Raw genomic sequence first — 12,379 nt, 5'->3', positions numbered from 1 at the left:
TCTGCTTGTTTACATGTTGCGTGTATTGACATGAGGATTATCTAGAAATAAATTAGGCCTGTACCTATATATTCTTTTTTTCCCTAAGATGTGAGACCAGTAAGGATCAATTTACCTGGTTTATGTCAACTATTTTGGAATCATTTAGAAAATTTATAAGAGCAAATCATCAGATACTTTGTTTTGCGAACAGGTACAGAAATGTATCAATTTCTTGTGCAAGATACCAATCATTCCATAATAATTTACTACCATAACAGAAATAGCATCAATTTCTCATTGTTTTACTGGAGAGATGGGACCTTTAATCATATAAAACTAAAATAAATAAATATTTTCTAATCATCGTCCAGATAAGGCACTTAACATGTCAGTCTCTCTTTCATAACATAGGCTCAAAGAATTATTTTTTACACTATTTGTTATTATAATTGAGCCTTGCTCTAAAAAAATAGGGAATGTGCGTAAAGTGTCATTGTAGATACATCTGTGTAGTCTGAACAGACTGCAGGTAAAGTGTCATTGTAGATACATCTGTGTAGTCTGAACAGACTGCAGGTAAAGTGTCATTGTAGATAAATCTATGTAGTCTGAACAGACTGCAGGTAAATAGGTCATTGTAGATTAATCAGTGCAGTCTGAACAGACTGCAGGTAAAGTGTCATTGTAGATACATCTGTGTAGTCTGAACAGACTGCAGGTAAAGTGTCATTGTAGATTAATCTGTGTAGTCTGAACAGACTGCAGGTTAAGTGTCATTGTAGATACATCTGTGTAGTCTGAACAGACTGCAGGTAAAGTGTCATTGTAGATTAATATGTGTAGTCTGAACAGACTGCATGTAAAGTGTCATTGTAGATTAATCTGTGTGGTCTGAACAGACTGCAGGTAAAGTGTCATTGTAGATACATCTGTGTAGTCTGAACAGACTGCAGGTAAAGTGTCATTGTAGATACATCTGTGTAGTCTGAACAGACTGCAGGTAAAGTGTCATTGTAGATACATCTGTGTAGTCTGAACAGACTGCAGGTAAAGTGTCACTGTAGATTAATCTGTGTAGTCTGAACAGACTGCAGGTAAAGTGTCATTGTAGATACATCTGTGTAGTCTGAACAGACTGCAGGTAAAGTGTCATAGTAGATTAATCTGTGTAGTCTGAACAAACTGCAGGTAAATTGTCATTGTAGATACATCTGTGTAGTCTGAACAGACTGCAGGTAAAGTGTCATTGTAGATTAATCTGTGTAGTCTGAACAGACTGCAGAGACAACACTTTCCTTAAAGTGCCATTGTAGATGCATCTGTGTAGTCTCAACAGACTGCAGGTAAAGTGTCATTGTAGATACATCTGTGTAGTCTGAACAGACTGCAGAGACAACACTTTCCGTAAAGTGTCATTGTAGATACATCTGTGTAGTCTGAACAGACTGCAGGTAAAGTGTCATTGTAGATTAATCTGTGTCGTCTGAACAGACTGCAGGTAAAGTGTCATTGTAGATACATCTGTGTGGTCTGAACAGACTGCAGGTAAAGTGTCATTGTAGATACATCATTGTAGTCAGAACAGACTGCAGGTAAAGTGTCATTGTAGATACATCTGTGTAGTCTGAACAGACTGCAGGTAAAGTGCCATTGTAGATACATATGTGTAGTCTGAACAGACTGCAGGTAAAGTGTCATTGTAGATACATCTGTGTAGTCTGAACAGACTGCAGGTAAAGTGTCATTGTAGATACATCTGTGTTGTCTGAACAGACTGCAGGTAAAGTGTCATTGTAGATACATCTGTGTAGTCTGAACAGAGTGCAGGTTAAGTGTCATTGTAGATACATCTGTGTAGTCTGAACAGACTGCAGGTAAAGTGTCATTGTAGATTAATCTGTGTAGTCTGAACAGACTGCAGGTAAAGTGTCATTGTAGATACATCTGCGTAGTCTGAACAGACTGCAGGTAAAGTGTCATTGTAGATACGGCTCTAGGAGAAGTGCCCCCCCGGAGAACTGCCCCCCCAAAGATTTTTCACTGGGCGGAGAACTGCCCCCTCACTGTTTTTGTATAGGGCGGAGAACTGCCCCCCTGCTGATTAATAAGGGGCGGAGAACTGCCCCCCTGTCAGAATTGATGACCCGGAGAAGTGACCCCTAATTAAAGAAATAGCGGTGATATATAAAGCGAGTATTATAATGACAATAACGCCAGTAACTTTCTTGCTATTATGTATGGAAATTGAGTTAAAATTCAAAAGTAATATAAAGTTGTACAAGTCATAAAAGTTATAAAACGGCATAAAATACCTACATCGGCATGGACGTCGTCACGTCGCCAACTTGATAATCACGTGATTTTCGTCAATGTTAACAAAGAAAAACAAATAACGTTTTGCTAATAAAAAGGTTTCGCGGCTGAATTATTTGATATTTTCCCCGTAATAAAAACAAACAATTAGCATGCAATTTAATCCATCCTTATGCCAGCTGAAAACAATAATTTATTTGTTTGTTTTCGCCAATTATGGAATTGGACGGTTCAATATAATAAACCCGTATGCGGCTTTATTCAAAGCTAACAAGTTCTTAACAGTTAAGGTCGGTCCGGTCTACCAATTAAAAGATTAAAAGATCGCGGTACTTATCGTTAACGGTAACAAGTTCTCTGCCTGCCTTATTAGCTGCTAATTAAAGCAACTGTTACCGATTTTGTTTGTTTGGCATGTCGACATGATCTGCTCAAAATGCAAACTGCGGACGACTCGACGGTCTGGCGATCTATATTTAGTTGCAACACATTGCCAGTATTAACACGCACGGGTTTCCTGTGTGGATCTCGACTATGTTTCGCGCTCTTATTAAAACACGACTTTTACAAGGCATTCATGTATAGTGAGTGGTGCAGATGCGTACCAAGGGCCTTAAACAGTATTATTACATGCCTCTAGACAATTTGTGTTATTCAGTTCGATAAATGGTAATATACTTGTACTGAAATTAAATTGTTACCGGATAAAATGTGTATTGTTTTCACTACGTAACTAATAACTAATATGACACCGGGGGGGCAGTTCTCCGCCCCTACAGATTTGATGGGGGGGCAGATATCCGCCTACTAAATTCTGACAGGGGGGCAGTTCTCCGCCCCTACCGATTTGATGGGGGGGCACCTCTCCGCCACCTTTAAAATAAGGGGGCAGTTCTCCGGGGGGCAGTTCTCCGGGGGGGCACTTCTCTGGATACCTGTAGATACATCTGTGTAGTCTGAACAGACTGCAGGTAAAGTGTCATTGTAGATACATCTGTGTAGTCTGAACAGACTGCAGGTAAAGTGTCATTGTAGATCAATCTGTGTAGTCTGAACAGAGTGCAGGTAAAGTGTCATTGTAGATACATCTGTGTCGTCTGAACAGACTGCATGTAAAGTGTCATTGTAGATACATCTGTGTGGTCTGAACAGACTGCAGGTAAAGTGTCATTGTAGATACATCTGTGTAGTCTGAACAGACTGCAGGTAAAGTGTCATTGTAGATACATCTGTGTAGTCTGAACAGACTGCAGGTAAAGTGCCATTGTATATACATCTGTGTAGTCTGAACAGACTGCAGGTAAAGTGTCATTGTAGATAAATCTATGTAGTCTGAACAGACTGCAGGTAAATAGGTCATTGTAGATTAATCAGTGCAGTCTGAACAGACTGCAGGTAAAGTGTCATTGTAGATACATCTGTGTAGTCTGAACAGACTGCAGGTAAAGTGTCATTGTAGATTAATCTGTGTAGTCTGAACAGACTGCAGGTTAAGTGTCATTGTAGATACATCTGTGTAGTCTGAACAGACTGCAGGTAAAGTGTCATTGTAGATTAATATGTGTAGTCTGAACAGACTGCATGTAAAGTGTCATTGTAGATTAATCTGTGTGGTCTGAACAGACTGCAGGTAAAGTGTCATTGTAGATACATCTGTGTAGTCTGAACAGACTGCAGGTAAAGTGTCATTGTAGATACATCTGTGTAGTCTGAACAGACTGCAGGTAAAGTGTCATTGTAGATACATCTGTGTAGTCTGAACAGACTGCAGGTAAAGTGTCACTGTAGATTAATCTGTGTAGTCTGAACAGACTGCAGGTAAAGTGTCATTGTAGATACATCTGTGTAGTCTGAACAGACTGCAGGTAAAGTGTCATAGTAGATTAATCTGTGTAGTCTGAACAAACTGCAGGTAAATTGTCATTGTAGATACATCTGTGTAGTCTGAACAGACTGCAGGTAAAGTGTCATTGTAGATTAATCTGTGTAGTCTGAACAGACTGCAGAGACAACACTTTCCTTAAAGTGCCATTGTAGATGCATCTGTGTAGTCTCAACAGACTGCAGGTAAAGTGTCATTGTAGATTAATCTGTGTAGTCTGAACAGACTGCAGAGACAACACTTTCCGTAAAGTGTCATTGTAGATACATCTGTGTAGTCTGAACAGACTGCAGGTAAAGTGTCATTGTAGATTAATCTGTGTAGTCTGAACAGACTGCAGGTAAAGTGTCATTGTAGATACATCTGTGTAGTCTGAACAGACTGCAGGTAACGTTTCATTGTAGATACATCTGTGTAGTCTGAACAGACTGCAGGTAAAGTGTCATTGTAGATACATCTGTGTAGTCTGAACAGACTGCAGGCAAAGTGTCATTGTAGATTCATCTGTGTAGTCTGAACAGACTGCAGGTAAAGTGTCATTGTAGATTAATCTGTGTAGTCTGAACAGACTGCAGGTAAAGTGTCATTGTAGATTAATCAGTTTAGTCTGAACAGACTGCAGGTAAAGTGTCATTGTAGATACATCTGTGTAGTCTGAACAGACTGCAGCTTAAATTGTCATTGTAGATTAATCTGTGTAGTCTGAACAGACTGCAGGTAAAGTGTCATTGTAGATTAATCTGTGTAGTCTGAACAGACTGCAGGTAAAGTGTCATTGTAGATTAATCAGTGTAGTCTGAACAGGCTGCAGGTAAAGTGTCATTGTAAATTAATCAGTGTAGTCTGAACAGACTGCAGGTAAAGTGTCATTGTAGATTAATTTGTGTAGTCTGAACAGACTGCAGGTAAAGTGTCATTGTAGATACATCTGTATAGTCTGAACAGACTGCAGGTAAAGTGTCATTTTAGATACATCTGTGTAGTCTGAACAGACTGCAGGTAAAATGTCATTGTAGATTAATCTGTGTAGTCTGAACAGACTGCAGGTAAAGTGTCATTGTAGATTAATCTGTGTAGTCTGAACAGACTGCAGGTAAAGTGTCATTGTAGATTAATCTGTGTAGTCTGAACAGACTGAAGGTAAAGTGTCATTGTAGATACATCTGTGTAGTCTGAACAGACTGCAGGCAGGGCTCGCGCTGTCGTTCGCCATTTGAGCCACTTGCGAAAATATTGAGAATTTGGCTCAAGAAAATTCTGATTTGCGAAAATGCTAAGTTCTCGCAAATCTTCATTGAAATTATCCGCCATTTAAATCCAGACTGGTTTTCTATAATTTTCTTTTTGTTTCATTGAAAGAGTTCGCACATTGAACAATAAACGAAAACCGGTCTGCACCAGAACATGAGACATCGCTCGACTTTATTGTTATTGAAGCGCACGTGGTAGCTGGCCAATCAACAATGAGTTCGCTCACACATAATATTGGGTCAATCATGCGTAGACACTTTGATACACAGTTGATATTGTCGTCTGCCAACAATTTTGCGGCCGTTGGCAAACGTCGTATTTAAAGATAAACACATGACAAGAAGAGCAACAATAAATAATTTCTCAGCTGATCACTTTAGACCTTTCTACTGACTATCGATCTGAATTAAATGATGACCATTAAATAATTAGTTCTATGTTGATGATGTTGTTACACCTTTCTGCCAATTATCGACATTATCGTTTGAAATAAAAGGTTATAATTAAGTTGTTTTTACCCACAAGCAATGCTATTGTAAAGAAAAATGTCAACCAAATGGTATATTTATTACGTATTTGCTAGATTGTCAGACGTCACTGATTTTCATTTTCTGCAATCAAACGATATACAAATTTTATTTCAAGTGCAGAACGCGTACATTTTTTCGGACTGTCGTTTTCGGATAAATTATTTTTTGCTGATTTAATTTTATTTTCGGAGTTCTTTATAGAAGAAATAGAATGATGAATACACATGCGGTAATACGGACGATGTGGTGCATATTATTTCGAATTGTATTCACTTGAAATTGCAATTGGAAAGACTATAACAAAGAACAATTTGTAAGGGCTCTCGGTGGGGTGGGGGGGCTTTTCCCTTTATTCCTGTTGGGTTCCTGGTTCTAAGACCCCCGGCCTAATTTTCAGGATTTCAAATTTGGGACAACTTACTCCACTGTTAAGTGTACATGTATAAATTAACTTATGATTGTACTTTGAAAAGTACCATAATAATTATTTCTATATTGAAAACTGCATGTTATATTATATCTGATATGCCCTTGTTGTCATAAAAAGAAATCTGAACAAGTTGACAGTATATATTATTATTTTAAAACCACTTTTCGCACACTGAAAAACGAAATCTTGTTGGCTCAAAGAAATTTTGGGCCAGCGCTAGCCCTGCTGCAGGTAAAATGTCATTGTAGATACATCTGTGTAGTCTGAACAGACTGCAGGTGAAGAGTCATTGTAGATACATCTGTGTAGTCTGAACAGACTGCAGGTAAAGTGTCATTGTAGATACATCTGTGTAGTCTGAACAGACTGCAGGTAAAGTGTCATTGTAGATACATATGTGAAGTCTGAACAGACTGCAGGTAAAGTGTCATTGTAGATACATCTGTGTAGTCTGAACAGACTGCAGGTAAAGTGTCATTGTAGATACATCTGTGTGGTCTGAACAGACTGCAGGTAAAGTGTCATTGTAGATACATCTGTGTAGTCTGAACAGACTGCAGGTAAAGTGTCATTGCAGATACATCTGTGTAGTCTGAACAGACTGCAGGTAAAGTGTCATTGTAGATTAATCTGTGTAGTCTGAACAGACTGCAGGTAAAGTGTCATTGTAAATACATCTGTGTAGTCTGAACAGACTGCAGGTAAAGTGTCATTGTAGTTACATCTGTGTAGTCTGAACAGACTGCAGGTAAAGTGTCATTGTAGATACATCTGTGTAGTCTGAACAGACTGCAGGTTAAGTGTCATTGTAGATTAATCTGCTTAGTCTGAACAGACTGCAGGTAAAGTGTCATTGTAGATTAATCAGTGTAGTCTGAACAGACCGCAGGTAAAGTGTCATTGTAGATTAATCTGTGTAGTCTGAACAGACTGCAGGTAAAGTGCCATTGTAGATACATCTGTGTAGTCTGAACAGACTGCAGGTAAAGTGTCATTGTAGATTAATCAGTGTAGTCTGAACAGACTGCAGGTAAAGTGTCATTGTAGATACATCTGTGTAGTCTGAACAGACTGCAGAGTAAAGTGTCATTGTCGATTAATCTGTGTAGTCTGAACAGACTGCAGGTAAAGTGTCATTGTAGATTAATCTGTGTAGTCTGAACAGACTGCAGGTAAAGTGTCATTGTAGATTAATCTGTGTAGTCTGAACAGACTGCAGGTAAAGTGCCATTGTAGATTATTCAGTGTAGTCTGAACAGACTGCAGGTAAAGTGTCATTGTAGATACATCTGTGTAGTCTGAACAGACTGCAGAGTAAAGTGTCATTGTCGATTAATCTGTGTAGTCTGAACAGACTGCAGGTAAAGTGTCATTGTAGATTAATCTGTGTAGTCTGAACAGACTGCAGGTAAAGTGTCGTTGTAGATTAATCTGTGTAGTCTGAACAGACTGCAGGTAAAGTGTCACTGTAGATTAATCTGTGTAGTCTGAACAGACTGCAGAGACGACACTTTCCGCCTAAACTGGATTTTGGCAGATAAAAGACTTTGTTGAAGCAAAATTATTAATAAAAGCGCAAAGTGTGATTCCAGATTAGCCTGCGCAGACTGCAAAGGCTTATCTTAGATGACACTTTACCAACATTAATTCAGCCCATTTTTTGCATAACGAGCCTAATTTACACAAAGTCTTTATTGAATTTCGTATTTACTAGAAAAGAGGCCTCTGAGACTGGCGGCTTGTCAGAGTTGCTCCTGCACATCCCCCTATCTGATACCTCCCTACAGCTCTCGTGTGATGTCACATGCGACATGTCGATGGATTGCGAAGATGGCAGCACCGCTGTTTCACCAACGCCACCACCAGCTGGGCTTGAGACCTCCCTACAACTTTCGTGTGACGCCTCCATGGATCCAGAAGAGAGCAGCACAGATGTAACACCACCTCCACAAAGAGCTGGGCCTGGGTTCCAAATGCCAGCGCAGTCGAACAGTGAGGTTCAGCAATTAACTGGTACATGGCGCATTTGTTATATTGTTTTGTTGATAGATAAGTTATATTGCCTTGTGTTTTTTCTAATTATGGTGCAAAAGTGGGCATGTCAATTCCATATGTCCACTTTGGTGAATCTGTCCTGGCTGTTAAAAATTGTAATGCCCACATAAGCTTTTGTGTGACTTTTTATTTTAGTCCCCAGTTGCGTTGTTAAATGCTATTTCGATGCTCCTGATTTGATTGCTTAGATTGCTACTCAATTCAAACCAAGAGATCAGAGATGATTGTTTCTACTCAATAACTTCGAATCACCCTGAAAGATTTTAATATGGGATATTATTAGTTTTCCACGTGAGCCGAGTCTATTTGTTGTGTACACTGATAACAAGTGAGGTTTTTTTATACAAGATTATGACATTTTAAAATGTTACAATGTAAATTTTCTAAATAGGAAATTAAAAATAAATGCAAAGCATATGTCTCAAAATCTGCCAACAAAGAAAACAATACAATTCCACACACCAGTGACAACTAACAGATAATCTATCGGGGACCTAGAACTAAACAGGGTACTCATGATTATCTAGGGGTAGATAAGGCTTTTACAAATCCAGCACTCGTTCCCACAGACTTTCGTTCTCACTGAAAATCGTTTCGACGGACATTTGTTTCTAAAATAATTTTTATATGGCTGTCAAAATAACGTTGCAACGATTGTCCAGGCTGAAAAAATCATTTAGGAACAAATGTATTTTGTCAAAATAGCCTAGGAACGAATATCCGGGCTGTCAAAATAACATAGAAACAAATGCCTGCCTTGTCGAAATTAGAGTACCGTAATTACTCTATGTTTTCGGACACTTTAAGTTTTCGGACACCCCTGTTTTTAGCATAAATATTTATTTTTCGTGACTCTTAAGTTTCGGACGCACGAGATATCGTCCATAATTAATGTCTCTAAGTTTTTGGAGAGTATATTTTACAGCACTATTATACCAAATTTCGGCCCTGTTTTTGATATCTAATGACACTTTGATCATGGGGTTTTACAACCAGATTAACATCATAAAAAAACATGGCAGGTGCATGCCTGAGGGCAACGAACCATAACATTTGCGTTATTGGGTAAATAACCTTGTAAACCGGTATTAAACAATGGTTTTGACCAATAGCATAAGCGTTATGACAATTACCAGGGGTAGTGCCAATTAACAGTTCAATTATCTACCGCAATGGTACTACCCCTTCTCAGTAAAATTACTGTGACACATGCTAAATTCTTCAAAGTGTGATGCACCATATATATTGCAAGTTTTACGAACATTGGAAGGTGCTACACAACAACTATCAGCAATGAACAAACAAAGAATTCATAGTTTGCTTTTTTATTGCGTTTATTACAGGTTCATACTAGCGAGTATCGGTACATCACATGCTCATCCTTGAACTCGTTGGTCAAAGTACAACCTTGTAGTAACTTTCTGTCAAATAAATTAAGCATTATAAATTATTTAAAATGCAGTGCAAACATATATAACTAATTTATACTATACGGCATGGTATTTTACAATCGCGTGCTATTACCGGTAGTCGTTGAAATAATTGACGCTATTTTCGAACACTTCAATTTTCAACTCTTAAGTTTTCGGACACCTGTATTTTGTGAATATTTTGAGTATCTAATTTTTTGGACACGAATTTTTTTTATTATTTTTAAGTGTCCGAAAAAATAGAGTAATTAGGGTAGGAACGGGTTGTCTATGGGAAAGAATGTCTGGATATCAGCTTTTACTGATATTGGTAGCCAAGAGATAAGGCTATAGTGTAGATTGAGATCATTTACATGGCATTGGTTGATGCTGGCTATAGTGTAGAATGAGATCATTTACATGGCATTGGTTGATGCTGGCTATTGTGTAGAATGAGAGATAAAGCTATAGTGTAGAATGAGAGATAAGGCTATAGTGTAGAATGAGAGATAAGGCTATAGTGTAGAATGAGAGATAAGGCTATAGTGTAGAATGAGAGATAAGGCTATAGTGTAGAATGAGAGATAAGGCAATAGTGTAGAATGAGAGATAAGGCTATAGTGTAGAATGAGAGATAAGGCTATAGTGTAGAATGAGAGATAAGGCTATAGTGTAGAATGAGAGATAATGCTATAGTGTAGAATGAGAGATAAGGCTATAGTGTAGAATGAGAGATAAGGCAATAGTGTATAATTAGAGATAAGGCTATAGTGTAGAATGAGAGATAAGGCTATAGTGTAGAATGAGAGATAAGGCTATAGTGTAGAATGAGAGATAAGGAAATAGTGTAGAATGAGAGATAAGGCTATAGTGTAGAATGCGAGATAAGGCTATAGTGTAGAATGAGAGATAAGGCTATAGTGTAGAATGAGAGATAAGGCTATAGTGTAGAATGAGAGATAAGGCTCTAGTGTAGAATGAGAGATAAGGCTCTAGTGTAGAATGAGAGATAAGGCTATAGTGTAGAATGAGAGATAAGGCTATAGTGTAGAATGAGATCATTTACATGGCATTGGTTGATGCTGGTTTTAAGTTCTCTAATTAAATTATCTATTGAAGACCATTTTCACAATAAGTCATCAGTGCATGTATATCAGCCTTGCTCTTGAAACTGGGATTAATGCACTTACAAAAAGTATTGTCCCATATAAGCCTATGGAGTCCATATAGGCTAATCAGGGACAATACTTTCTTCTTTAATGGTATTTTTCGTTTAAAGGAAGTGTCTTCCTAGCAAATATCCAGTTAACGCAGGCAGTGTTGTCCCTGTTTGATCTTGAATCCTGGCTAATCAGGGACGACACTTTACATGGCCCCGTGGCTAATCAGGGACGACACTTTACACACATGGCCCCGTTTTATCAGAGTGATGCTCATATAACCACCGAGGACCACAGCCTCCATACTTGGCACTCTTATCTTTCAGATTCATTGTTGCAGACGTTGTTTCAGCCCTTCTCCATTGAAGAGTTTCAGCTCCCAGTCTCACAGCTAACTCCGCTTGACTGCATACCAGGTAAATGTTAGGTTAAATGTTTACAAGTGTCCAGAATTTGGCAAATCCTTATCGTAATACTTACATGTCCATTAAAATATTAAACTTAAAAGTAGAACTTATAAAAAGCTAACATTTTATTTAAAAAACTGATTTTAAACAATACAGACCATGGACCATGCCAACCAGATTTGCATGCTAGATTTGCAGACTATACAAAAGACAATAGCGGACCATACAAACCATGTCTGAAATAACATTAATTCCATGTTCATTCAAATTGTATTAATCAAATGAAATATTAAAGTTGCTGTCTATACACTGCATATTTTTGCGCTGTTTCATTACACTGGCCTGTAACGTACTTGTATAAATACCAATCACATTTGCGGACCTTAGAGAGGGTGTCTTAAACAGTAATGATTTGGTGTTCATTCAATACTGTATTCATAAATTTAATAAAATGTTAAAGTTGCTGTAAATACACTGCATATTTTGACGTAATTGTGTGATATAATGGCACAGATGTTAAATATACATGTAAATAAGAAGCATATTTCTGGACCATTCAGACCATTAAATAATGTTAATGTCAGGTTTTTTCAATATTGTATTGTAAAATATTGAATTTACTGTAAATATACAGCATATTTGTATGTTATTACATTATTTACTTCCACAAGTACCGTAAAAAGGCAGTCATAAGTCGAGATTTTTTCCTCTATGACCATACATGCCATACGTCCCGGGACAGTCCTGGAAATGAAGAACTTGTCCGGCTGTCCCGGAAATCTGTCAAATGTCCCGGAATTTACAAAATCCAATATATACTTGTACCTTATCTCAGGCTTAACTGCACCTCGAATCTGTGTATATCTGCAGCGTCTCCGTGACAATGCCTACCCGAATAGGCAGACTACGCTACGTGTCAAAATCGATCAATTAACAGGGGTCCTGTTATCAAATCGATTG

At 38.1% G+C, this 12,379-nt stretch overlaps 1 protein-coding gene and 1 long non-coding RNA gene across 3 annotated transcripts in view; both read left to right on the top strand.

The window, feature by feature from the left end:
• Positions 1 to 12,379, top strand: part of LOC127843625 (uncharacterized) — a 42,174-nt gene that overhangs the window by 9,874 nt on the left and 19,921 nt on the right. For both annotated transcript variants that reach the window (XR_008032244.1, XM_052373316.1), the window contains exons 6-7: positions 8,103 to 8,401; positions 11,339 to 11,428. Coding sequence is in view for 1 of the 2 variants with exons in the window: in XM_052373316.1 (XP_052229276.1) it covers positions 8,103 to 8,401; positions 11,339 to 11,428 (389 nt within the window). In the remaining variant the exon portion in view is untranslated. The remainder of the gene's footprint in view (positions 1 to 8,102; positions 8,402 to 11,338; positions 11,429 to 12,379) is intronic.
• On the top strand, positions 4,696 to 8,054 carry LOC127843648 (uncharacterized). The gene is made up of 3 exons (XR_008032261.1): positions 4,696 to 4,752; positions 7,514 to 7,560; positions 7,844 to 8,054. It is a non-coding gene; the product is annotated as an uncharacterized LOC127843648 (long non-coding RNA).

This window comes from Dreissena polymorpha, chromosome 9 (assembly GCF_020536995.1).
Source record: "Dreissena polymorpha isolate Duluth1 chromosome 9, UMN_Dpol_1.0, whole genome shotgun sequence".
Lineage (NCBI taxonomy): Eukaryota > Metazoa > Mollusca > Bivalvia > Myida > Dreissenidae > Dreissena > Dreissena polymorpha.
This window is presented reverse-complemented; position numbering and strand designations above follow the sequence as displayed.